This window comes from Pleurodeles waltl, chromosome 6 (assembly GCF_031143425.1).
Source record: "Pleurodeles waltl isolate 20211129_DDA chromosome 6, aPleWal1.hap1.20221129, whole genome shotgun sequence".
NCBI classification, from domain to species: Eukaryota; Metazoa; Chordata; class Amphibia; order Caudata; family Salamandridae; genus Pleurodeles; species Pleurodeles waltl.
In genome coordinates this window covers 582698368-582725523 of record NC_090445.1, presented here as the reverse complement: position 1 = coordinate 582725523, position 27156 = coordinate 582698368, and the positions used below count along the sequence as shown (strand labels likewise).

Here is a 27156-nt window from a genome sequence, read left to right as displayed (position 1 = left end):
ACTGTATGGCTTTATTGTCTTTTTCATGTCTGCTCTTGATTCAGTGAGTTTCCTCCCTATCCTTGAGTTAGTCGTCCTCCCGTGAAACCTCCCACCCCCAACCCTTTCGGTGTTAACAGCATTCTGTTTGGATGAGTTATATCCTTCCATTAAACATTTGAAGAGGCTCCTTTTTATTTTCTGTGGCACACAACCATGCAAGGAAATGTGCTCCAGGTGCTCCTTTTCTCTCTCGCTACTTTTCTCTCTCCTCCTCACATGCTCTCTTTTGTTTCCTCACTCACCATCTGGTGCCCAAGTTATTTATTTTTATTTTATTATCAATATTACTTTCTTAAATGAGGGCAAGTCACATACTAAGTGCTGCCAGGTTGTCCACATCTTTTTTTTTTGCACTTTGCTTGATCTTCCAACGTACTTATTTTTAAAAAATGTATTTGCTGTTCTAACATGACTCTGCCATGTTAGATCGTCAAATTTCAAATGTCCACCGAGCACCACAAGGCATTCTCATGCATGTGTCATGACAGATGCATCAGCATCACCAATCATGCTTTACTACAACCGCGTGTGCATGCGTTACAACACACATCCGTGGCAACCTTTCTTTAATAGAAAACCCAGTCCAAGATTGCTGTTCAGGTGTGCACATGCATCTTAATACAAGCATCCACATGTGCATGGCGAAGAGCTTTGGCAAAGCCAGTTGTTTTGCATTTTTGAGCCGTCAACTATTGGTTTGCCCATGCTTGCTTATAGATTGGGCACATCAAATTGGTAGTACAAAGGTTATTAGAAGCAGACAAGGGTTCTCTGCTCCACAAAGAATCTTGTGACAAGCGCCTAGTATTTGTTTATCGTGGGGAAGACTACAGAAAATTTCCACAGATTTGCAGCTGAGTTATATTATTATGTTTTTGTGCACAAGGACCCCAACTGGGATAAAGTGAAGATATCCTATAGGGTATGAGTGTGTGGTACAACTAGACCTCAACTAATCATACTAATAAGATGGCCATTGGAGTTAATGCTGTACAAGAACCCTTAATGTAACGTAGTAACTCTGCTCACTCTCTTAGGGATGCCGACAATAAAAGACCAGTTTTTATGTCTGTCATCTCAGTTTGGTCAATCTTTGTTAGCACCTACTTTTTCTTTTAGAGACTCTCGCTCTTCCAATCAAGCAGAAGGCTTCCTTTAAACTTAAGGATGCCAAATGCCACCTGCACCCACGTCTGCAAGGAAGACAGGATGATATTGTAAGGCCTAGTACTTCAGGTAAGGATTCTTCAAGTTAAAAGTCACTGCTTAATGACAGTTATGCACCATTAAATGTCTCTTATGCTGTAAGTCTCATGATTCTCCTTCTTTACATGGGCTTATTTGTAATTATTCTTGATCTTCATTGGTGTTTCGTTGCCATCCCTCCAATGCTCCTTACTGCCATGAATGGCCCGTTTCAAAAGTCTTTAGTTTTTAGCTCTAACCATAATGCTCCTTAATATAAGCTTTGCCATTGAATTTCGGAAACGGTATTTCAAAATAATAATGCAATTATGCAGTCCCGTAATCCGTTTTAAATGCAAATTGTGGTGCCCCATCAGTATGTAATTACGGTAATATATAAAACCCTGGTACTCGGAGTTGCGTATGTCTGCAATCTGTTGTTTCAAGACTGTGAACTATGGAACTCGGAATACAACCTTTCCTTGGCAAGTAAAGTCAGTTTCCACTCCATGGGTTGTGGCTTCAAGTCCTCTGTCATGCTGGCATTCCGGGCATGAACCCGTGTGAGCTAGTTTTGTGGCTTTTACCGTTCGGAATTTGAAGAGTTTCTTAATAAACCCATAAGCTTCACTTATTACCAAAAAGTGTTCTTTTCCCAACAGTCAAATCAGTGTTCAGTACAACATGAAATCCAGCGGCGTACGCTAATTATTTGATGTTCCTGCCCAGATGTCTATAAACTATAGGCCATATGTAGAAATGCTTTTAGCGTTTGCAGACTCTCTGATTCGGTAAATCAGAAGGTTTGTGAACCCTAAAACCCTTTTTCTAATCCACTAGGCCCATTTAATGATTCAGAAATGTTTTTCGAAATTGTTAAGTGGTTTCCAGAAATCTGACAGAGTTGGTGTTTGGATAAGGCGTGTTTAGGGCTTACTTTCCAGTAACTGATTCCTTATGTTATGTATTAATGTGTGTAATAATGTTTGCAACTGATATCTGGTTGCAAAATATTAATATCTTACTGATCCCTCAAAGGAGGTGGTACCGCATTTGTGAATGTTGGACAAGATGTTTTAGGAGTAGGCAGTGGTACATGGGAAAACTGCTTACTCCTAAAAAAATGTTTCTGAAACCTTTCTTTTTTTAAGGCGAATGATCTGCATTTAAAAGCAATCAAAAACGTGGTGGTCTGCTGACACCAGCAGGATACCATCCCTGTAACGACAAAGAATCGTACTGGGTTTCAATTTGGGACCAAGCTCATTAATGTTCATGAAGTAGGATGAATTGTGACCCGCAAGATTCTGCATTTTGTGAACCAACCTATTAGTACATAGTTCAAATCACCAAATACGAATACATTCAATACAAGTCAGGGCACAAATTATGACCCCCCTCATACCAGATGCATTCATACTATATCTAAGCTTACATTTTAAAAAATTCAGCAAAACAACTAAGATAAATTACACAATTTTACAAAAGCACACATACGGAATTAGTGTATGTATGCATGTGACATTTGTTTGCTGTTCTTTTGTTGTGCACAAGCCTTTCCTGGAAATTGTATGGGGATTTTGTCTACACACCTCTTTGTTTGGTATTCCCCTATAATTCTTGCCTTATTGACCAATCTGTGCCTTACATAGGTTCTTGAAATGGTGCAAACGTCATTATTATTTTTTTTTTCCTGTAACCTCACGTCTAATATTTATTCTTTTCTTTTTCCTTTTTCTTCTTATTTTTTGTTCTTCCCTTCTCAGTTTTATATTCTTTTTGAGGGGTATGCTGATCTCTGTGAGAGTGGCACTGGGTAAAACCCACAGGAGCTGTTTGGCTTAGAAGAAAATTATCGGTGGGTGGGTGTATGGCAAGGGCAGTTGGTGGAAGGGTAATATCAGGGAAAGTCACAGAGAATATCTGGATTTCCACCATAAGTGTTGAATTTCCGATTTAGTAGGTACATTTTTGAAGCTATTAGAGATAGGTTTTGAAATTATTTCCAGAGCCTCATTGTTCTGAGTTAACGCACATGACCGAAGTGAACATCTGTCTTTAGAGCCTTAATGCTGTTTAGTCTAGTAAAAACGACTAAAGGTTGGTATGCATCTTAATCAGGCTTGGTCAGACAGTTCTGGCCCAGGAGACTCATGTACGCCCAGGCAGAAACCTTAACCTTGGTTTTGCAGTGATTGAGTTTTAAACAAGATCTTCAGGTAATTTAACAGAAACAGGAACACGTATTTTGCTGCACTGTAGATTACATTACAAAGTGGTTCAACACCTCAACAGTAAGTTGGGAAGATGGGCTATTACACTTGCCCTCTGCAACAGTTAGATATGGTAACATGTTTTATGGTCCTAATGTGGATGAAACAGGCCCTTTGTTCTATTTGTATTCGCTTTTGCTGGTTTGCTAGAGCCTTATATTATAGAGGCATTTAATATAGTTATCCCTCCTGTGTTAGACCCCCAATCACACCTCTTCAAGAGTAATAAGTTTGGCGGCAACATAAACAAATCCCATAAGATATTAAAGGCTATGATGTCCAGGTGGTCACGTTAAGATATTCAGCGTACATATCACATAAAAGATTAAATATTTTCCTTCTACTCAGGCAGACACCGGACTTGCTCATGTTTTGATCTGGTGATAGGTTCAAAACTTGGGACCTATTTCATTTAAGGAAGCTAGCATTGACCCAATCTGTATATCCGGTGACTTCCAGAAGAAAGATAAAGACCAACCAAAGGCTGAATCTTATACCAAAATCATTACTCTATATTGGCAGCAAGCTGCATTTCAAGCTGTTACAAAATAGACTAAAGGCCTTATTTAGTGTTTGGTAGAGCTGGGTCACCACAGTAAATCAGCTGTGATGGAGCCACTCTAAACTTACAGTTCTCCACTCTCTTAGGGTTGTAGGAAATGACAGGTTTTTCCCAATGGAGTGTTTGCTGCTCTGAATTGACTGCCTGTCTGCCAAGAGATCGCTAGGCGCTAGTGAGAGACATCCCAGCCTATTCGTAATAGGGCTACTGTCACTAAGGGCCAGATGTAGCAAGCTCCGATTTTGCGAATCGGAAATTGCGAGTCGGTGCGACTCGCAATTTCTGATTCGCAAAATAAGATGCAGAACGGTGTCTCAAACACCGACTGCGATTCGCTATGGGTCGCAAAGACCCACCTCATTAATATTAATGAGGTGGGTCGCATTATAGCGAGTCCCTGCACTCACAGGGATGGTGGCCTGCTGAAGACAGCAGACCTCCATGTCTGTGACTGCATTTTAAATAAAGCAGTTTTTTTTTTAGTTTGCAACCCGTTTTCCTTAAAGGAAAACGAGTTGCAAAATTAAAAAAATAACGAAACCATTTGGTTTCGTTTTTTCAGAGTAGGCAGTGGTCCATGGGACCACTGCCTGCTCTGAAAAATCCTTTTTGGCAACATTCACAAAGGGGAAGGGGTCCCACGGGGACCCCTTCCCTTTTGCGAATGGGTTACCACCAGTGTGACACTGGTGGTAACTGTGAATTGCTTTGCGACTGCATTCGCGGTCACAAAGCAATTTAGCATCGCGATGCGAGTCGCAAATAGGAAAATTGTGAAAGAGCATCGCGATGAGCATTTTGCATGGCCCAAACTGCGATTTTCGCAGTTTGCACCATGCAAAATGCTTTCTACATCTGGCCCTTATTTTTCCTGCCTGTGTCTGCCATGCAGAATAGCCCCAACGCAGAGAGGAAAGAAGTCAGGGACATTTGTGTTTTGTTATGTTTTAGATAGTCGATCGCTGACCTTTTGATATATCACTGGGCTGATGTAACAATTAAAACGAGGGAACAAAAATATTATGACTGTGGTTTATTTGTATAACATATTGGAATGTTAGCAGCACTTTTTAAGGCATGTTCAGTTTTTTAGCTTGCTTCATCCACAAATTAACAAAATATAAGTTTAAGGATGCTGTCCTTTTTTTATCACGTCTGGTAGAAGTTTTAGTTTGATTACCCCGAACATACCTAGGTCACAACAGAAACAAACAAAGGTAGCAAATCTGTATCACAGGTCCTAGGGTACCCAATTTCACAACTGATGGGTATAAACCTAATGATGCAATTACAAGACTTTATGGTTTGTGGCCAGTCTAGTTTATCTAATTGCAAGCACTGTTGGAAATAACACATTTCTTTCAGTGTTCGGGGTGACACCATGTTAACTTAATTAGCCAAAATATACCAAATCGTTATGACATGTTAATGTGAAATATGGCTGTGGGGGAGGATGACATCAGTATTAAATGGTTTTGGGATTTGCAAATGGAGATTGAAATGTCACCGTGGGAACTTACAAATAAACGGATGCATCAGATATCATCTAGGTTTTCCAATATTAGCTGAACCAGGCTCGATTACATACAGTCATGTTTCAAACATGAAGAGTAAAATGACCTTAGGCTTAAGTATGACTGGCAAAGAGAAAGGAGATACACATGATTCATCCCTTGGATAGAGAAGGAGTGGTAAGTATAATAGCAGAGATTACATGTCATACATTAATAAAATCAAAATTCATGCTGCTAATGTAGATAAGCAGGAAATGGGAGACGGTAGGAGGATTCAAGTTTAATTTTCCTGCTGTCTTCACTGGCAAGGAATTTACTAATGAAATATTGGCATTCTTCTGAATTTTCTTTAACTTGTGGAGTGGTGGTGAGAATTGCAACAAATGCAGCTGATTGAGAAACAAATTATACGCTTCCAGCTCATGATTTGAGCTTTTTATCACCATGATTCCTTTGGTGACCATGCACTTTAAACATAAATTAATAAAATAAACTGAAATAATTTGGGGCTCAATGGAGCAATGTATTTGGAATGAAAAAAGACTATATTGCATGGTGAGCGTTTATATAATTTGACATATGCACAATTGTACTGTGTATATATTGCTACATATGCTAATTATATTATAATATTCTGTAGCTTGGTAGAAATGCACTGTATTTTTACTTCTAGGGTAAATGGAAAAAAACACTAACTATTCTAATCAAAATTACAGATGAACTACTGCTACTCTCTAATTTAGATTTAGCTAGCAGCCTTTGGACTCAGAGGGTAAACTTTCACTGTATTCAAAAGGTATGATCAGGAAATGTACCCTCTTCTGACCAAACACTTTGAGTTTCATCATAGTTAAAAATATAAGCCCTCATTACAACCTGGCAGTTGGTGATAAAGCGGCGGTAATACCGCCAACAGGCCAGCGGCAATAAATATGAAATTATGACCATGGCGGAAACTGCTCAGACAGACAGCCACTTTAACACACCGACCACCAAGGCGAAATCAACAGGCACCACAGCAGTAACTGCCTACAGCCAGGCAGAAGACAATGTTCCACCCACTGTTTTATGAGACACCAATCTGCCACCTTTTCCAGGGCAGTACCAACGACATCAAAAGCGTGGCTGAAACACTGCACAGAAGGGGAACAACTCTCCTCTGGACACTCAAGGAAGAACCACACCACCATGGAGCCTGAGTTGCATGTGTTATCCATGATCTTCTACCTTCTGCTGCACTACGAACACCAACGCCAGCGAAGACGACCACAGTGAGTACTGCCGCCTAGCACACAGGGGAAGGGGGAGGAAAAAGAGAGTAACACACGCAACATGCAACACCCCCACCCCCAACACCATACACACAAGCAGATGCAAAAACATTACATATTCACCCCGTACCCCTCAGGAATAATGAAAGGACAAAATGAATTGAATAAAGTGAGTGTAATAAGATAAATATAGTAGCAATACGTGCATCCAAATCAACAAGTATATACATATTTACAAATGTAGGGACACAGCCCAGTCCTCAATGTCAGTGGGCCACAGGGCCACATCACATAGTCCAAGGCCCCACCTCACTCCTGCAACAACACGGAGAGAACACTACACAGGCTTCAGGTTGAAAATAGCCAGGCACCTCAGGGGGGACGGGCAATGGGGGGGAGGGCACCTCAGCCATAAGATGGTACAACACCATTGGTCCTGGAGGGGGCAAAATGCCCATCACTCTGTCCTGGGGAGTGCAAGGCCACAGTCTATCAAGTGGGTGACTTGCCCACTGGCTCTGGAGGGGGCAATATGCCCATTGCTCTTTGTCCTGGGGAGTGCCATGCCACAGTCTCTCAAGCGGGTGACTTGCCCACTGCTTGGTCCTTAGGAGTGCAAGGCCACAATCTCTCAAATGGATGGCTTCTCCCTGGCTCTAGAGGGGTCATTGTGCCCAGTGATCTTCATCCTGGGGAGGATGGGGTGAGTGGATGGCTTCTTCCACTGGTTCTGGAGGGGGCATTGTGCCCAGTGAGCTTCATCCTGGGGACGATGGGGTGAGTGGATGGATTCTTCCACTGGTTCTGAAGGGGGCATTGTGCCCAGTGAGCTTCATCCTGTGGAGGATGGGGTAAGTGGGGGGCTTCTCCACTGGTTCTGGAGGGGACATTGTGCCCAGTGAGCTTCATCCTGGGGAGGATGGGGTGAGTGGATGGCTTCTTCCACTGGTTCTGGAGGGGGCATTGTGCCCAGTGAGCTTCATCCTGAAGAGGTTGGGTTGAGTGGATGGCTTCTCCACTGGTTCTGGAGGGGGCATTGTGCCCAGTGAGCTATACTGGGAAGGATGGGGTGAGTGGATGGCTTCTCCACTGGTTCTGGTGGGGGCATTGTGCCCAGTGAGCTTCACCCTGGGGAGGATGGGGTGAGTGGATGTCTTCTTTCACAGGTTCTTGAGGGGGCATCTTGCCCAGTGATGCAGATCTTGAGGAGTGCAAGGTCACAGTCTCTGAGCTGACCCACAACAGCCCATGGACGTAGGACTACACACTGCCCGCCAGCGGTGATGGGTGCCCAGTGGTGGTAGTGCTGCTGGTGGAGCTGGCAGTGGTGGGTGGAGGCTCCAGCCCTTTCCCTGCAGCCGTGGACGGCTGCTCCCTGGGGCTGCTGCTCCTGGCAGTAGTGCTGGTGGCGGTGCTGGCAGTGGTGGGGGGAGGCTTCAGCCCTTCCCCTGCAGCCTTGGACAGCTGCTCACTGGGGCTGCTGCTGGCAGTGGTGCTGGTGGCGGTGGGGGAATGCTCCAGCCCTTCCCCTGCAGCCTCAGACGGCTGCACCACCATGGTTGGTGGTGGGGGCTCCAACTGAGTCCCTGCACCAGGCCCTTTGTCCTTCCTGCCTGCTGTTGCAGGCCCCTTGCCCCTCCTTCCTGCAGCTGGGGCTGCCTCCTTGCCCTTCCATCCTGCAGCTGGGGCTGCCTCCTTGCCCTTCCATCCTGCAGCTGGTACTGCCTCCTTGCCCTTCCGTCCTACAGCTGGGGCTGACTCCTTGCCCTTTCTCGATGCACTTGGGGCTGACACCCTATCTGTCTGCCTGGCTGGTGGCCGGGATCCTTTCCCACCTGGAGTAGTTGGGGACACTACTGTGCCCGTGGACTGGGTGCTGAGGTGCTTGCCTGGGTTTTGACCGCCCTCGTCTGACGTGAGGGACGGGGGGGGCGAGGGGTAGAGAAGAAGTCAATGGTGGAGAGGAAATGTTTTTAGGTACATTGGGGCGGGAAGAGGGAGATGGTTTGGGAGTGGAGGCCGAGGGAGTAGGCGGTGTCTGTCTGCTGTGTTTGGGTGCATGGGCTGGATGCTGTTGTGAGGTGGATGGCTGTTGAGTGTCTGAGTGCTTGCGTTTGTGTACTTTGGGAGGAGGGGGCACAGACACAGTGGGAGATTACACAGGGGCATGTGCATAGAAGTGGGGGTGGTGACTGCCAGTGAGGGGCGTGTGCTGTTAGGTGTGCTGGTGATGGGGGTAATGGATGAGGATGTAGTGCATGCAGGTGTGAGTGGAGACGAAACTGGGAGGGAGGTGGACGACGAGGAGGAGGGTGCCACAGTGGAAGCAGTGGATGTTGGTATGTCTGATTCTGGATGTTGTTTGTGTGAGTGCCTGTGAGATGAAGTGTGGTGCTTGTGTTTGCCATGTCCACTCTATTGTGTTGACCTGGGTGCATGCTGGTCTGACTGTGTGCTTGGGATAGGTTGGGGTTGAGGGGAATGGGATTGGGTAGAGAAAGCTGGAGTGGGGGGAGGCTTGAAACAGGGACAATGGCTGCCATCAGAGAGGAGGCCTGAGCCTGGATATATCTATGTTGGGCTGCCATGCCAGTGTAAATGCCCTCCAGCAATGCATTTGTCTGTTGCATTTGGCCTGCCAGCCCCTGGATGGCATTTACAATGGTTGACTGCCCAACAGAGATGGATCTCAGGAGGTCAATAGCCTCCTTTTTCAGGCAGCAGGGCTAACTGGGGCAGGGCCTGAGGTGCCTGGGGCGAAGGAGATGCCCACCCTCCTGGGTGAGCAGGCACCGGAAACTCGCTGAGGGGCTGCTGGGAGGGCGGTGCTGGTACGGGGGTGGCGGCTGTACCTGTAGCTGGGGTGGGCACAGAAGTGTCCTCCACCACCACGAGGGAGCTCCCATCGGAGGAGGTATCCGTGTCCGAACTGTCCCCTCCTGTCTCCGCCGTGGTGCTCCCCTCGCCCTCCATCCCACTGGTGCCCTCACTGTCGGTGAATTCGGCCTCCTGGGTCCTGTGGGATGTAGCTCCCTCCGTCGCCGGTGCCTCTGCTCCACCGCCAGATGATCCTAATGCACATAAGGACAGGGTGACAAATCAAAAGGGGGGGACACAAAGGATACACTTAGTCAATGGCGCCAACAACACCACTGTTGGCGTACACGACACACTCACACACAGGAAACAGCACTACGCACTAGGCAATGCACTACCAGTCACAATGCTAGTCACCAGGCCATGGATAGGGACACCTAATGCCAATTGCAGCATACCTGAGACCCACAGACCCCTGCCCAGTAGCGGATGCCTACTAGCTTGGTTGGAGTACTTTCACATCAGAACCCTGCCCAACATGGGACCAACCCTGCAATACCAGGCCTGGCCTAGGGGCACCCACAGGGCCCAAACCCCCCACCCAGATCCCACCCCACCAGGCGCAAGTTGTATATTGGGGCATTGTACTCACCCCCTTGTGGCTGCTGTGATGCCCCCAAGCACCCATCCAGCTCCGGATAGGCCATGGCCAGTATGAAGGCCATCAGGGGGGTCAGGGTTCGACGGGCACCTCTTCCTCGTTGGGAGGCCATCCCCAGCTAGGCCTCCGCTATCTTCCGACAGTGGGTGCTCCGTCTGTTGTAGACCCCCAGGGTCCGCACATCCTTGGCGATGTCATGGCATATACCCTGACCTGCAGGAAAATGGACACAGGGAAAGGTATTAGTCCGACCGTCCTGCCTGATACACTCATGGCCCACCATGCCCCTTCCCATCCCCATTAGCACAGACATGGCCCACCATACATGCTGCACACTGCCCAGGGCCCATCCACCACCCACCCCCTACATGAGGCCTTCAAACACAGCACTCCATGCATTCACGCACCATGCATTGTACTCACGGGTTACTCACCTGTTGGTCTGGAGGCCCATACAGCATTCATACTGGGGTAGGACCCCATCCAAAAGTCGCTCCAACTCCGCTGAGGTGAAGGCAGGGGCCCTTTCCCTAGTCACACGAGCCATGGTCAGTTCCAGACACAGGTCACAGCAGCACATGCAGTGTAGGTCCTCTCCTGTTGAAGGTCAGTTAGCAAGTGAGTGAACAGATAGAAAATAGCTGTGACGTCTGTGGCGGTGTATACCGTCACCCTCGGCGTACATCACCATTGGCCACTGTACCCCACAGGGCCCAATGTTAACCAATGAGGAATTGCATGGCAGTTTTCGACCACCTCCTGCAACGGCGCACAATGGCAGCGGAATTACTTCATTTCCACCTGTCCCTCTATACAGGACAGGTGGATGCCATTTCAGGGGGAGAAGCAGGCTATGAATCCTAACTGCGTCACATCACACAAAGGCACCATTTGGACATCTCCAACAAAATACTGGTACAATCACAACATGCATAGAACTGTAGTAGTTGGAATTAAGAGATAATGACCAGCTGCTCACTATTGTACCCCATAATTTGCAATGAATAGGAGATGGAGACATTCCCCCTTGTACAGACCCCTGGTGGACTTGGCAACAATGGAGGACGGGCACATTATCCTCCCCTATAGACTTGACAGGGCCACAATCACGGAGCTGCGTGCCCAATTGGAGCCTGACCTAATCTCTGCTATCCGTCACCCCACCGGGATCCCCCCTCTTGTGTAAGTGCTATCAGTGCTCCATTTCCTGGCAACTGACAGTGGGCTTGGCAGCAGGAATGTATCAGCCAATGTTATCAATAGTGCTGACCAGAGTGTTGTCTGCCCTGATTAAACACATGTACACCTACATCGTTTTCCCCCAGGTGGAGGATTTGGCCACAGTGAAAGCTGATTTCTATGCAATGGGACATATTTCACTCCCCCCCACTTCCACCGTAATGAACAGGTGTTCAGAAATCGAAAGAGCTTTCACTCCATGAATGTGCAGGTGGTGTGCCTGGCGGACCAGTACATCTCCCACATCAATGCAAAGTATTTTGTGTCTGTGCATGATGCCTTTATCCTGAGGAATAGCAGCATCCCAAATGTGATAGCTCAACTCCAGAAGCACAGGGTGTGGCTAGTAGGTGAGCTCTAGTTCCCACCCAGTATATGTTGGTGTATGGGTATGGTGCAGGCCCTGAGGGTTAGTGTGTGGCTAACAGTTGTCACTTGATATTTGCAGGTGACTCTAGTTACCTCAACCTCTCATGGCTACTGACCCCTGTGAGGAATCCCAGGACAAGGGCAGAGGAACGTTATAATGAGGCACATGGGCGAACAAGAAGAATTATAGAGAGGTCCTTTGGCCTCCTGAAGGCAGTGTTTTGTTGCCTCCATCTAACAGGTGCATCCCTGTGCTACTCACCTAAGAAGGTCTGCCAGATCATTGTGGCATGCTGTATGCATGCTGTATGTTGCACAACCTTGCCTTGTGTCGCCAGGTGCCTTATCTGGAGGAGGAGGAGGCTAGAGCTGGCCGTGTGGCAGCAGTGGACCCTGTGGACAGTGAAGATGAGGAGGCAGAGGATTTGGATGACGACAACAGAAGTAGAATAATTTGTCAATACTTCCAATGACACACAGGTAGCACAGTGTAATTAACATTTAATTGACAGTTTTGTGTTTGACGTTGTCGCTGGCAGGCTGTTTTTACAACTTCTATGGCCACTCACTGTACTCTTTGGCATCTCTATTTGCAGATATTTGTGCCCCACTATCGCTCCTGGTGTGTTGACTGCAGCCAACTACAGGCCTTTCCTATGTATACATTACTGTACAGTTGAATTGCAATGTTTAAACCTGGATAAACGAATACATACTTAAAACATTTGACATACTCCATAATTTTATTTTTTCAAAGGATGTTTATTTAAATACTAAGAAGTAGAGGGGGTAGTGGAATGGGCTGGGTTGATGATGGAGGAAAATCCAGGATAGAGTCCAGTCTATTTGTAGCACAAGTGCATCGTCCAAGGGGGCATAGGAAGGGGAGCAATGGCAGTTCAAGGTGGACAGGGTGACAGAGTGGGACACAAGGGTGACAATTAGGAGACTCCTTTTTCCTGGCGGGGGTCTTGGCAATAGTCTCTGGCTTCTGCCTGGATCGTAGGGAACGTTTGCGGGGTGGTTCTCCTTCTTCAGGGAGAGGGGTGCTGGTGGCCTGTTGGTCCTGTGGCGGGGCCTCCTGTCCACTAGCAGCAGCGGAGATGGAGGGCTGTTCATCGGTTTGGCTAATGTCAGGGGCCCGGTGGTGTGCCACTGCCTCCCTCATAGTGTTGGCCATGTCTGTCAGCACCCCTGCAATGGAGACCAGGGTGGTGTTGATGTCCTTCAAGACCTCCCTGATCCCCAGGTACTGTCCCTCCTGCAACCACATGTTCTCCTGCAACTTGTCCAGTATCTGGCCCAGCGTATCCTATGGTGATATGCTCCCAGGATCACAGTGAGTGCATCCTGGAGAGTCAGTTCCCTGGGCCTGTCCTCCCCCTGTCGCACAGCAGTCCTCCCAACTTCCCATTTCTCCTGTGCCTCTGTCCCCTGAACTGTGTGCCCACTGCCACTCACCCCAGGTCCCTGATCGTCCTGTGTTTGTGGGGTTGCCTGGGGTCCCTGTTGTGGTGGACACACTGCTGATTGACGTGTTGTGGGGACATAGGTATGGACCCATTGGGTGGATGCTGTGGTGGTGTTTCCTGAGGGGGGAGGCTCTGTGGTGGTGTGCGACTGTGCCTGGGTAACCGACTGTCCAGAGATCCCTGATGGGCCAGGTTAGTTATCCAGATCCAGGCGAACAGAGCTGCTGTCATCACTGTGGGTCTCTTCTGGGGGGGACTGGATGTTGCTGGCAACTCTTCTCCGGTGACATTGGCTGAGGTACCTCTGGGGATGTGAATGCAGTGTTATTGTTTCTGCGTGTGACATATTGTGCATGGGTGTGTTGCCCTGTATGGTTGTTGTTGCCCTGGCAGATTTGCCTATATGTGAGTTGCTAATTGGTGAGCTAGGTGATTCTCTCCAGTGTGCATGCAGTGGTTATAGGTGTCCATGCATGTCTGTGAGGGGTGTCCATGCATTGGTGTTGCATGCAGGGCTTGGTAGTGGGATGAGCGGGTTGGGATGGTGGGGTATGTGGGAGGTGGTGAAGTGATGGGAGTGAGGGTAAGGGTGGGAGTTTGTGATGGAATGCAGGTAGGGGGGTAATAGTAATAGAGATTTGATTTACCAGAGTCCAGTCCTCCTAGTCCTGCCAGGCCCTCAGGATGCGTGATTGCCAAGACTTGCTCCTCCCATGTTGTTAGTTGTGGGGGAGGAGGTGGGGGTCCACCGTCAGTCCTCTGTACAGCTAGTTGGTGTCTTGCTGCCACGGAACGCACCTTCCCCCGTAGGTCGTTCCACCTCTTCCTGATGTCATCCCTTGTTCTAGGGTGCTGTCCCACGGCGTTGACCCTATCCACGATTCTTCACCATAGCTCCATCTTCCTAGCAATGGATGTCTGCTGCACCTGTGATCCAAATAACTGTGGCTCTACCCAGATGATTTCCTCCACCATGACCCTTAGCTCCTCCTCTGAGAACCAGGGGTGTCGTTGTGGTGCCATGGGTGTAGTGTGAGTGGTGTGGGTGAGGGTGTGTGGGTTGATGTGTTGGGGTTTGTCATGTAAGGTGCGTGGATGGTGTTATGTGGCTCTGGTTGTGTGGGTGCTCTTGCTGTATCTCTCTCTTGTGGCAATTATTTCTCGTTGAAAAGGGATGTGGGTAATGTGGGTGTGTGTTTTATAGTGGTTTGGGTGTGTGGGTGTGGTGTGTGAAAGAGTGTCAGGTGTGTGTAGTTTGAATTGTCCAATGTGGTGTAGTTTTCTTTGAGTGTGTGTATTTTGAGCGCGCCGGTATGTACCGCCAATGGTTTACCGCCATTGAATGTCCGCCACAGTGATTAGTGGGTCATAATGTGATGGACGTTGTTATGTTGGCGTAACGGTGTGGTTTTGGATACCACCATTTTATCACTGACCTTTAGGCTGGCGACTTGTGTGTGTGGCTGTATAGTGACGGATTGGTATGTGTGTGTCATAATATGCTTGGCGGTTATCCGCAGTCGGCATGGCGGTAAGTGGGATTTACTGCCAATGTCATAATGAGGGTCATAGTCTCTGTCCATTGTTCACAGTAGGGTTCTTACTTCTTGTCATGCTTTGAGGGCACCACAGGAATCTTCACAGGAATCTTCCAATGTAGGTTTCAATAAAGTGCCAGGCCTGATGCAAGGCATGACAGCAAGGAGCAGGCCATCCTGACTCTTAAGGAGACTGCACAACATTCTAGTAGAGAAACATTTTACTGACGATATGGTCTAATTCGGCACTTTTTGGTACACTTAGGCCCTCATTACAACCCTGGCGGTCGGTGTTATAGTGGCGGTAATACCGCCAACAGGCTGGCGGTAAAAAAATGGAATCATGACCACTGCGGAAACCGCCAACACAGGCAGCCACTTGAACACTCCGACCACCACAGTGGTAGCAACAAACACCGCGGCGGTAACCGCCAACAGCCAGGCGGAAGACAGTGTACCACCCACCCCATTACAGCCTGCCCAACCTCCAACTTTTCCGGGGCATACCAACGCCATCAAAAGCACAGCAGAAACAGTACTTTGAAGGGAAACCACTCACCTCTCGACACTCCAGGAAGAACCAGGACGCCATGGAGCCCGAGCTGTAGGTCCTCCCAATGCTGGTGTACTTTCTCATATACCAGGAGTACCAACGGCAGCGGCGACGACCACGGTGAGTACTGCACCTAGCACATGGGGGGGACGAAAAAGAGAGTGACACACACACACACACACACACACACAGCACCCCCACCCTCACCCCAACACCATACACACAAACACATGCAACAACATTACATATGCACCCTGTAACCCTCAGGAATAAAGCAAGGACAAAAGTAATTGAGTCAAATGAGTGTTATATTATAAATACTCAGAAATACGTTCATATTTCAAAAACAGGATTCACAAACAACAAAAGGCGCGACAATGTCCACTCAAAATGTCCGTGGCCCACTGGGCCAAAACACATAGGCCAAGCCCACACTTCTGCTTCAATACGGAGAGAACACTGCAGGGGCATCAGGTCGAAAACACACAGGCCGGGGAAGGGGGGGGCACCTCAGCCGGAAGATGGTACAACGCCACAGCTACTGGAGGGGGCTCCATGCCCACAGCGAGGTACTGGGGAGTACAAGGCCACAGTCTCTCAAGTTTCTCAAGTGGGTGGTTTGCCCACTGCTTGGTCCTGGGGAGTGCAAGGCCACAGACTTTCAAGACTCTCAAGTGGGTGGTTTGCCACTGCTTGGTCCTGGGGAGTGCAAAGCCACAGTCTATCAAGTTTCTCAAGTGGGTGGTTTCCCACTGCTTGGTCCTGGGAGTGCAAAGCCACATCTCAAGTCTCTCAAGTGGGTGGTTTGCCCACTGCTTGGTCCTGGGGAGTGCAAAGCCACAGTCTCTCAAGTCTCTCAAATGGGTGGTTTGCCCGCTGCTTGGTCCTGGGGAGTGCAAGGCCACAGTCTCTAAAGTGGATGGCTTCTCCACTAGATCTGGAGGGGGCTTTGTGCCCAGTGTGCTTCATCCTGCCAAGGATAGGGTGAGTGGATGCCTTTCTCCACTGGTTCTGCAGGGGGCTTTGTGCCCAGTGTGCTTCATCCTGCCAAGGAATGGGTGAGTGGATGCCTTTCTCCACTGGTTTTGGAGGGGGCTTTGTGTCTAGTGTGCTTCATCCTGCCAAGGATAGGGTGAGTGGATGCCTTTCTCCACTGGTTCTGGAGGGGGCTTTGTGCCCAGTGTGCTTCAACCTGCCAGGATTGGGTGAGTGGATGCCTTTCTCCACTGGTTCTGGAGGGGGCATTGTGCCCTGTGATGCAACACTTGGAGGGTGCCAGGTCACAGTCCCTCACCTGGGTGTGAGAGCCACGAGATTTGCACTGGTCAGGATACATGATAGTCCATGGAGGCAGGGGTACAGTCCATCCGCCGGCGGCTACGGCTGCACAGCGGTGGTAGTGCCGGTGGTGGTGTGGGTGCTGCCAGTGGTGCGGGGAGGCTCCAGCCCTTCTCCTGCAGCCTCGGACGGCTGCCCACTGGGTCTGCTGCTGCTGACAGTATTGGTGCTTGCGGTGGTGCAGGTGGCGGTGCTGGCAGTTGTGCTGGTAGCTACCCGCCCTCCACCTACAGGCTTGGACGGTTGAATTGCCTTGGCTGGTGTTTTGTGTCCATTCCTTCCCTTGGCAGATGGTGGTGTCACCTTGGGTCTGGCAGCTGGAGTCTTTGAGGCGGCCTTGCTGGGTGGTTGTGGCTCCTTCCCCTTGCTGGATGCTGTCCCCTTCTTCACCTTGCCAGGTGGCGGAATGTTCTTTGCCTTGGCAGGGGTTGGTGGCACACTGGCTGGGCTGACAGGTCCCCCCTTTGAGCCTCTGACAGCTGCAGAAACCACAACGGACGTGAACTTGGTGGCTGAGGTGCTGGGCTGGGTTTTGGCCACCCTGGCCCAAGGGGAAGGACGGGGGAGGGGTAGGGAACAGGTCAGTGTTGGATATGAAAAGCTTCTTAGGGACATTGGGGAGGAAGAGGGTGAAGGTTTGGGAGTGGAGGAAGAGGGAGTGGTTGTAGGAGGTGTCAGTTTACTGGGTTTGGGTGCAGGTGCATGAGCTGGATGCTGTTGTGAGGTGGATGGCTTTTGGGTGGGTGTGTGCTTGCGTCTGTGTACTTTGGGATAAAGGCTCACAGACAAAGTGGGAGAGGACACAGGATTTGGGGGTGGTGACTGCCAGTGAGTGGCGTGTAGTGATGGGCGTGCTGGTGATGGAGGTAGTGGATGAGGATTTAGTGCATGCAGGTGTGAGTGGAGACGCTACTGGGAGGGAGGTGGACGAGGAGGAGGAGGGGGACACAGTGGAGGCAGTGGATGTTGTTATGTCTGCATGGGGATGGTGCTTGTGTGGGTGCCTGTGAGATGAAGTGTGGTGCTTGTGTTTGCCTGAGCCACTTTTGTGTGTTGATTTGGGGGAATGCTGGTCTGAAGGTGTGCTTGGGATAGGCTGGGGTTGAGGGGATTGGGACTGGGTAGAGGAAGTTGGAGGGGGAGGCTAGCGACAGGGACAATGGCTGCCATCAGTGCGGAGGCCAGAGCCTGAAATGCTCTCTGTTGGGCTACCACACCAGAGTGAATGCCCTTCAGGTATGCATTTGTTTGTTGAAAATGCCTCTCAACACCCTGGATGGCGTTCAGAATGGTTGACTGCCCAACAGTGAGGGATCTCAGGAGGTCACTGAGGGCAGCAGCACTGACTGGAGCAGGGCTTGAGGTGCCTGGGGCAAAGGAGATGCCCACCCTCCTGGGTGAGCGGGCACGAGAAACTCGCTGGGGGGCTGCTGGGAGAGCGGTGCTGGTAGGGGGGTGGCGGCTGTACCTGTTGTTGGGGTGTGCACAGAGGTGTCCGCCACCGCCAGGGAGCTTCCATCGGAAGAGGAGTCACTGTTTGTACTGTCCCCTCCTGTCTCCGTCGTAGTGCTCCCCTCGCCCTCCATCCCACTGGTGCCCTCACCCTCAGTGGATTTGGCCTCCAGGCCCATGTGGGATGCAGCTCCCTCTTTCACCGGTGCCTCTGCTCCTCCGCCAGATGATGCTAATGCACACAAGGATAGGGTGACAAAACAAAAAGTGGGGGAGAGACAGAGGATACGCTTAGTCAATGCCAGCAACAACACTACTGTTGACGTACACAACACACCGGGAGCTGCCCTATGCACTAGGCCATGCACTACCAGTTACAATGCTAGTCACCAGCCCATGGGGGACATAGCATAACGCCATCAGCTGCACACCTGAAACCCACAGGACCCTGCCCAGTAGTAGATGTCCACTAACACCATTGGGGTTGGAGTGCTTCAGAGCCTGCCCAACAAGGGACCTACCCTGCCATGTTCGCCCTTGCCTAGGGGCACCCACAGTCCACATCCCCACCCAGGTAAAACCTTAATACGTGCCAACTCATGAATCAGAATTTGTACACACCCCCTTGTGGCTGCTGTGATGCCCTCAAGTGCCCATCCAACTCCGGATAAGCCACTGCCAGGATGCGGAACATCAGGGGGGTCAGGGTACGACGGGTACCTCTTCCTCGTTGGGAGGCCAGCCCCAGCTGGGCCTCTGCTGTTTTCCTTGCCCAGCTGCACAGCGCTTCCAGACACAGGTCACAGCAGCACTTGTAGTGTAGGTCCTCTCCTGAGGGTCAGGTAGCAAGTGAGTGAATAGATAGGAAATGGCGATCACGTCCGTGGCAGTGCGTACCGCCACCTCCGGCGTACATTGCCATTGGCTCCTGGAACCCATAGGGCCCAAAGATAACCAATGCGAAGTTGCACGGCGTTCCTCGACCGCCTACAGCGGTGGCGCACAACGCCAGCGGAATTACCTCATTTCCCCTTTTCCCTCCTCACAGGTCAGGCAGCTGCCATTTCAGTGGGGCACAAGCGATGGCACCTAACTACGTCACAGCAGACATTGGCACATCAACTGACTCTCGGATTCACATACTGGATCTGTAAATGAAGAGATGCATCATTATTGCAATAGATGTGTGAATATGACCCTCTGCTCACCGTTTTCCTCCCTAGGCTTCAACCGCTGAGAATGAATATGAGATGGAGACATCCTCCAGTGTACAGAACCCTGGTGGACCTTGCGACAATGGAGGACAGACACATTATCCTAACATACTGACTTGATCGGGCCACAATCCAAGAACTGTGTGCCAAATTGGAGCCAGACCTGATGTCAGCTATCTGCCAGCCTACAGGTATCCCCCCTCTAGTGCAGGTCCTGTGAGTGCTCCATTTCCTGGCAAGTGGTTCCTTCAGAACAACAGTGGCCATGACATCAGGGATGTCTCAGCCAATGTTCTCCAACGTGTTGACCAGAGTGTTGTCTGCCCTGCCGAAACACATGTGCAGCTACATTGTATTCCCCCAGGTGGAGGATTTGGCCACAGTGAAAGCTGACTTTTATGCCCTTGGACATACCTCCAACATCATTGGTGCCAATGATGGTACACATGTAGCATTTGTCCACCCTCCCCCCAAGAAAAATGAACAGGTGTTCAGGAATAGAAAAAGCTATCACTCTCTGAATGTGCAGATGGTGTGTTTGGCAGACCAGTACATCTCCCATGTGAATGCCAAGTATCCTGGCTCTGTGCATGACACCTTTATCTTGAGGAATAGCAGCATCTCACATGTGATGGTTCAACTCCAGAGGCACCGGGTGTGGCTAATAGGTGAGCCCAAGGTCCCCACCCAGTATATGTTGGTGTCAGGGTATGGGGTTGGCCCTAATGGTTAGTGTGTGTCTAACAGTTGTCCCTTGATATTTGCAGGTGACTCTGGTGACCCCAGTAAGGAATGCCAGGACAAGGGCAGAGGAACGTTACAATGAGGCACATGGGCGAACAAGGAGGATTATTGAGAGAACCTTCGGCCTCCTGAAGGCCAGGTTGCTGGTGCCTCCATCTGACAGGAGGATCCCTGTACTACTCACTCAAGAAGGTGTGCCAGATCATCATTGCATGTTGCACAACCTTGCCTTGAGACGCCAGGTGCCCTTTCTGCAGGAGAATGAGCCTGGAGATGGTCTTGTGGCAGCGGTGGAGCCTGTGGACAGTGAGGAAGAGGAGACAGAGGATGAAGATGTGGACAACAGAAGTACTATCATACAGCAGTACTTCCAGTGACACACAGGTAAGACACTGTAACTTCACTTTACATTTCAGTTTTCTGTTGGACATTGTACATGGCAGCATGATTTCCCTATGCCTATGGCCACTTACTGTACCCTTTGGCATCTCTATTTACAGATCTCTGTGCCCCACTCGGGCTCCTGGTGTGTTTACTGCTGCCCAGTACAGGTCATACCAATGTTTATATTACTGTACATATGAATTGCAATGTTTTCAGAATGTTGTACAAATACATATTTCAATCACTTGACAGACTCCAGAATTGTATTTGTTCCAAGGGTGTTTATTTAAGTGCTAATAAGTAGAGCGGGATGTGCAATGGGCTGGGGTGATAGGGGAGGAATGTCCATTTAGAGTCCAGTCTCTTGGTATCACAGGTGCATTCTCCAAGGAGACACTGGAAGGGGAGCAGTTCAAGGTGGACAGGGTGACAGAGTGGGACACAAGGATAACAATCAGAAGAGTCTTATTTCCTGGCAAGGGTGTTGGCAATGTTCTCTGGCTTCAGCCTGGATCACAGGGACCGTTTGCGGGGTGGGTCTCCTTCTGCAGGGGGTGGGGTGCTGGTGGCCCATTGTTCCAGTGGCAGGGCCTCCTGTCCACTAGCGCCGGCGGAGGTGGAGGGCTGTTAATCGGTGTGGCTAGTGTCAGGGACCCGTTGTGGGGTATACTGTGGGCGTATTCCTGTTGGCGTAACGGTGTGGGTTTTGGTACTGCCAGTTTATCACTGACCTTTGGTCTGGAGGACTTGTGTGGGTGTCTGTATAGTGGCGGATTTCTCTATGTGGGTCATAATACTCGTGGCTGTATACCGCCGCGGTCACAGTATGTTGGCAGCCATCAGCACGGCGGTAGGCGGCATTTACCGCCAAGGTTGTAATGAGGGCCTAAATCTTTTCAACAGTAAGCAGAAACGTCTCAGTCTCAGGATCTTCTGTGTTATTCATAAATGTTGGAATGTCTCTGCCTACTACAGTATCCTGGAACACCTTTTGCAGAGAAAGCAATCTCTTTGGTAGAAAAGTCTTCAAACATACTAACCTAATGAGGCATCTTCTTTAATTTAGACAATCTGTAAAAGTGTAAAACTGCTACATAAATATGAAAAAAAAACTTAAGAATTAGGCTTTCAATTGCTCCTAGTTTCAAAAACATAGGAAAACTGAAAGAATATGTTTGCATGTGCGTAACTAGCTACAAGGCTAATCTGGGTATCCCTTAAGGCACAACTCCAGGCAGGTGGTCTCCATTTCTTCTTCCACACTCCTTTGTGAGGATCCCTTGACTGGGCTCTGTCCAGTTTTTTAAAACATTTAAATTGTATTTACTGTCCAGGTGTTAGGCACTTAGGCCCTCATTTAGAATTTGGTGGACAGGGCAGTTTGCCACAAATGTAGCGGAACACCCTATCCACCAAACTGCCAGTCTACCTGCCATATTTCGATTTGAGAATGCCACCATGCTTCCATTGCTGGCACTCATACTAGCTCTGCTGAAGACTGTAAATACTGGATACCCAGCTCCTACTTGAAGCTCAACACCACCAAGACAGAACTTCCGTTATAGGCCAAGAACAACAAACAGACGATAGTTCAAACCTACCTCAGTGAAATGAACTTTGACAGCTTCAAACCCCAACCTTCGCCAAATGCCAAGTCAGTTCAGGTCAGTTTATTTGTATTTGATTTAAAAAGTACAAACCAGTAGACTACTTGCTTTTACTGCTCTCACAATAAAACAAGAAATTGAATCACAGACCTTAACACGTGATAAGAACTGCAAGTACAAAAGTGCGGGTCTACCCTGTTTAAAATCCAGCTTCTTGAGCAAAGGACACATTCAATTATCCATAGATATCACACCCATAACAGGCAATTGAGCTGCACTTTGCCTTATGGGTTCTAATCATAGCATCTTTGAGTTTGTAGCCTAGTCACCTGGCAATAGCAAGTACACTATGAATTGGCCTTTCAAATAATACTCTTTTCTGCTTCAGTAGTGAGGACCAAATAAGCAAGGCATCAGATAATAAGCCTCAAAATGATAGTGACTGCTGTACTCTGCTGACATGCCATCCCTTGATAGAAAAATCCCTGGTTTTGGTGCTCCTTGAGCCAATAACCATAATGTGTGACTTTTGGACCTTCGTGTTTAAATCCAGTTTATCCATGAACTCAACAAATAAGTCTACGAGTTGCAGCAATCCCAGAGCAGTTCTTGAGATGAGTACAGTATCACCGGCATAAAGCAGTGCTACTAACGGTTGCTTATTTACAAAAGGCATGTCTCTTCCCTCCTTAACCATTGGAGTTCTAGATGATTGATGTACAAGGTGAATAAAAAAGGAGCTAAAATGCAGTCCTGATGGACACACTTTTTTAACCTAAGGTGCTGGGAACATTCCTCCTCTCCCCCCACACTCCAAATTGCCACCACACGCCATGCTGGACAGATGCTGTAAGGATTGAGATGCAACTTCCTTAGCAGGCAGATGATGTCCTGCTTAACTGCTATGGATCCCAGGACAGCCCAGACCTTAAAAAGTGCCAAGTTACGTGGATGCCCCTTGGGCACCAACCTCAAGGAACACACTGCCAAAACAAAAACACAAAGATGGCCTGGTACCAGCTCTCTCTTCCTTAGAAATTGAAGCAAGCGGCTTCAGAACTGCAATTCAAGTCCTTGCCCTCTTGAAATATGATCTTATCACCCCATCCTGGTGTAAATGCATTGGCTCCCCCTGACGGCCAGCACCATCTTCAAAACCAGTTGCATCATTAGAAAGCAATTACTACCAGCACCCCTGCTTATCATGTGGACAAACTCTTGTGGCTCTCAGCACACCCTCAGCAGACCACCAGCAGAATGAAAACATAGGAGTATAAAAAAGAAAAAAACACAAGGCTGCAAAGCTTTTCATCTATGCATTCAAGATCTGGAACAACATCCCCTTATCCATAAGGACTGCCCGATGCAGCTCCAGTTTAAGAAAGAGGTGAAGATACACCTGTTTAAAGAACACTGTATCTCAGTGCACCAACAATCCAATTATCATGTTGGATTCGGACCCATCCTAGATATGAAAACTACAAACAAGCCAATTAAAAAAGAAAAATTCAGGATGCTGGCATTTATATCAGATTTTCAAGAAGACTGGTCAGAAGGAAATTGAAGTGGCTCAGAAGCACCCTGAAAGTATCCAAGGTTTGCGGTTTGGAACAAGTATTTGCAATTCAAAGTTGCTGCCATTCAGTCAAAATGCATGGCAGTGGCTGCAGTTAATCTCAGATAGATATAAATCAGTCTATCTACTTATCTATATATTGGCTTCTAAAAGCCAGTTGTCTATAGATTAACAGTAAAACTCTTCAAGTGAACTTAGAAACGTCCATGCCAACTCCAACTCAAAAGATTCAATATCTAGGGCTGATACAAGAGGCAAAAGTGTTTACTTTGGAGGCAAGATTATGCATCCTTGTCAGTGAGAAAAACGTTAGCTTTTCTTGGCTCATTGACCTCCAGTATTAACAGTAGTTCCTCATGTGAGGCTGCATATGAGACCCCTGCAAGAATGCCTGGGTGAACAGTGAGTCAGCATTCTGGTAGCTGGAAAAACATATTGAAACTATTGAAGGAAGCATTGCAAATCTTCCCATGGTGGATGAACTGAAGCATCTCGTGTTGAATTGCAAGAGCAGGATAAGTGGTCATTACTTGAGAGATTATCACAAAACAAGCAGTCCATCTTTTCATCTGGTCCTACAGAGCCACAAAAAATCTGACAAGCTCTGGCGATGTATTTCCTGTACAAACACAGAGGAATCAGATTGAGGTGCTTAGCCCTGAAAACATAAAGATGTAGCAGCGGTTCATAGTTAAATCTAAAGATCAGAGCAATGGCATTGTCAGGTATTCTGAATCAACTGGCAGATGCTGTACGCAGCTAGATATTAGAAGACCAAGGGCCAGATGTAGCAAAGGGTTCTTCCCATTCTGTGTCAATGGGAAAATGTGTTCGTACAAATGGCCCCAAATGTATTTCATTGTCTATTACACTTGGCAAAATCAGGCCTTCATTTTATACTATAAAAGTGAATTTAGTAGCTGCTACTGCATACAGAAGGCTGCCATGTTAAGTTTCATTCTTAAAAATGGCAGTGATTAAAGACATCTTAAAAGACCTGAAAAGGTGTATCCTCCATTAACAAAGCCATCTTCTTAGAAGTTGAATACTGTATCATCAAAATTGATGGGGGTCTCCTTTTAAAGCAGTGCACACAGATATTCAACTGGATCTAATCTTGAAAGTATGTGTCCTCATAGCTATTACTTCAGCTCGTAGAATGAGTGAACTTCAGACATTACATGTTTTTTCACAGCAGTAAAGTGGTGTTCAGAACTGTATAACTTTTTGAATATTGAGGCCAGCTAGCAGTCCTAAAGCGACAGTGCAGTTATTTTTCTTCATGTTTAACCTTAAGGCTAGTTATGCCTCAGTAGGCATTATTTCTTAATTTTTCTTATATTTTTAAGGCTAATGAGAATGTAAGCTACAGAGAATTCTTAAGGCTCTCTCACATTTATAGTGGCGTTGTCTGTCTTAGAAATAGTCCACATTAGTGAAAATGGCTGTTTAGGGTCATAGGCATATGGGGCCACATGTACGTACGTTTGGTTTTGCCACTTGCAAATTGCGACTCAGAGCGACACGCAATTTGCGAGTCGCAAATCCTTATGCACAACAGTGTCCATGATACTGTTAGCGATTCGCAAGGGGGTCTCAAATGCCCACCTCATGAATATTCATGAGGTGGGTCGCAATTTGCGACCCCCTTTAGGATGGCGGCCCTCACAGGGATAGCAGACCACCATGTCTGTGACTGCTTTTCAATAAAGCAGTTTTTTTTTTTTGTAATGCAGCCCGTTTTTCTTAAAGGAAAACGAGATGCATTACAAAAACAAAAAATGAAACGTTTTCGTTTCACTTTTTCAGAGCAGGCAGTGGTCCATAGGACCACTACCTGCTCTGAATAAATGTTTTTAGTGACAATAACAACAGGGAAGGGGTCCCATCGGGACCCCTTCCCTTTGCGAATGGGTTAGCACCCATTTGAAATGGGTGCCAACTGTGATTGTTTTGCGACCGCGTTCGTGGTCACAAAACAATCCTACATTGCACTGCGAGTCGCAATTAGGAAGGGAACACCCCTTCCTAATTGCGAGCCGCACACCCGTTTTGCGATTCGGTAACCAGGTTACCGAATTGCAAAACTGGGTTTGTGCATCGCGATGTGCTTTTTGCACGTCGCAAACAGCGACATGCAAAAAGCTACCTACATGTGGACCCAGGTTAGTAAGTTTTAAGTGTTTTTTACAAAATATAATTTCTTCTTGTGGGAAAAATGTGATGGGATCCTGCATTGAGGAAGCAATAAGCCAATGGGCTCAAATTCAGCAAAGATTCCTATGGCACAAAGCTTTTATTGCAGGTAAGACTTTTTTATTTCCAAAGAGCCAGTTCAGCTCTGTTTCTAGTGGAGGGACACTGAGCCACAAAATATGATATGTATTCCTAAACTGTGGCTTATTCACCATAGACAGGCACTGCTTTCTTGATGAGCTTCTGAGCCTCCTTGTTTCAATTGAGTTGTCCTCTCTATGGATTACCAATTTACTATAAAGTATTTCATCTGTCCTTTCAAGGTGGTGTAGTCCCTTGCTTGGACTGTCAAGTAACCTTTGTTAATCTCAAGTGTGACTCCTCCCGGAAAGGTAAAGGAAGACGAGCTCGTAACTCCCAGAACAAGGAAGTCACACGCATCACCCTAGAGTTTGAGGCTGAAGTGAAACCAGAGGAGATCACAGGTACGTGTCTTTCTTGTGGGTGGCAAGTAGAGTCCAGCAGTGCCCCATGTGTCACTTGGAGAAGTGTATATGCCATGCAGAATGCCATGACAGACTTAAAGCATAGAATTTGTGTGAGAAAAGGCATGCCCGAGAGAACTACTGTAATTTATGTCATGCATGAACACAGGTATTAAAGGGACATGCTATTGTCCCAGGATAGGCCATAAACAACTGTGTGTTCAAATGCTAACAACTTAATATCAGAAATGGCATGACCGATGTCTATATGCAAAACCAGTGATGCTATTTTATAAACAATTCTATTGTCAGTGATAGAAATGGCAAAGATTAGCAATAACAAAACATTCATAAGCATTTATGAAGTGTATGCTGTATCTCTACACAAATCTATACAGACTTCTAACTGCAGACTCCTCACTATGAAATATTCCCCAAATTTCAGACTGAATCCAGAAAATCTTGAGCAGTACCTCTGCGTACAGATAGGTAGTGTTGATCGGCTCTGCATTTGTGTAGTCTGCGTCAGAAGTTACATTGCAATGCCCATATAAGCGCCAACCTTGTGCAGTGACATCAATTCCTTTCTTTCTGTGCCAACAGCACAGAGTTACATTGGTCATTTTTTTACCACTTTTTTGACTTTTTATTGACTTTATTTAGC

General features: G+C 47.8%; 1 protein-coding gene across 7 annotated transcripts in view; it reads left to right on the top strand.

Moving 5' to 3' along the window:
- Positions 1 to 27156, top strand: part of SCUBE3 (signal peptide, CUB domain and EGF like domain containing 3) — a 993478-nt gene that overhangs the window by 775610 nt on the left and 190712 nt on the right. For all 7 annotated transcript variants that reach the window (XM_069238811.1, XM_069238810.1, XM_069238808.1 and 4 more), the window contains 2 exons: positions 1162 to 1278; positions 26331 to 26492. In XM_069238811.1, coding sequence (XP_069094912.1) covers positions 1162 to 1278; positions 26331 to 26492 — 279 coding nt within the window. The remainder of the gene's footprint in view (positions 1 to 1161; positions 1279 to 26330; positions 26493 to 27156) is intronic.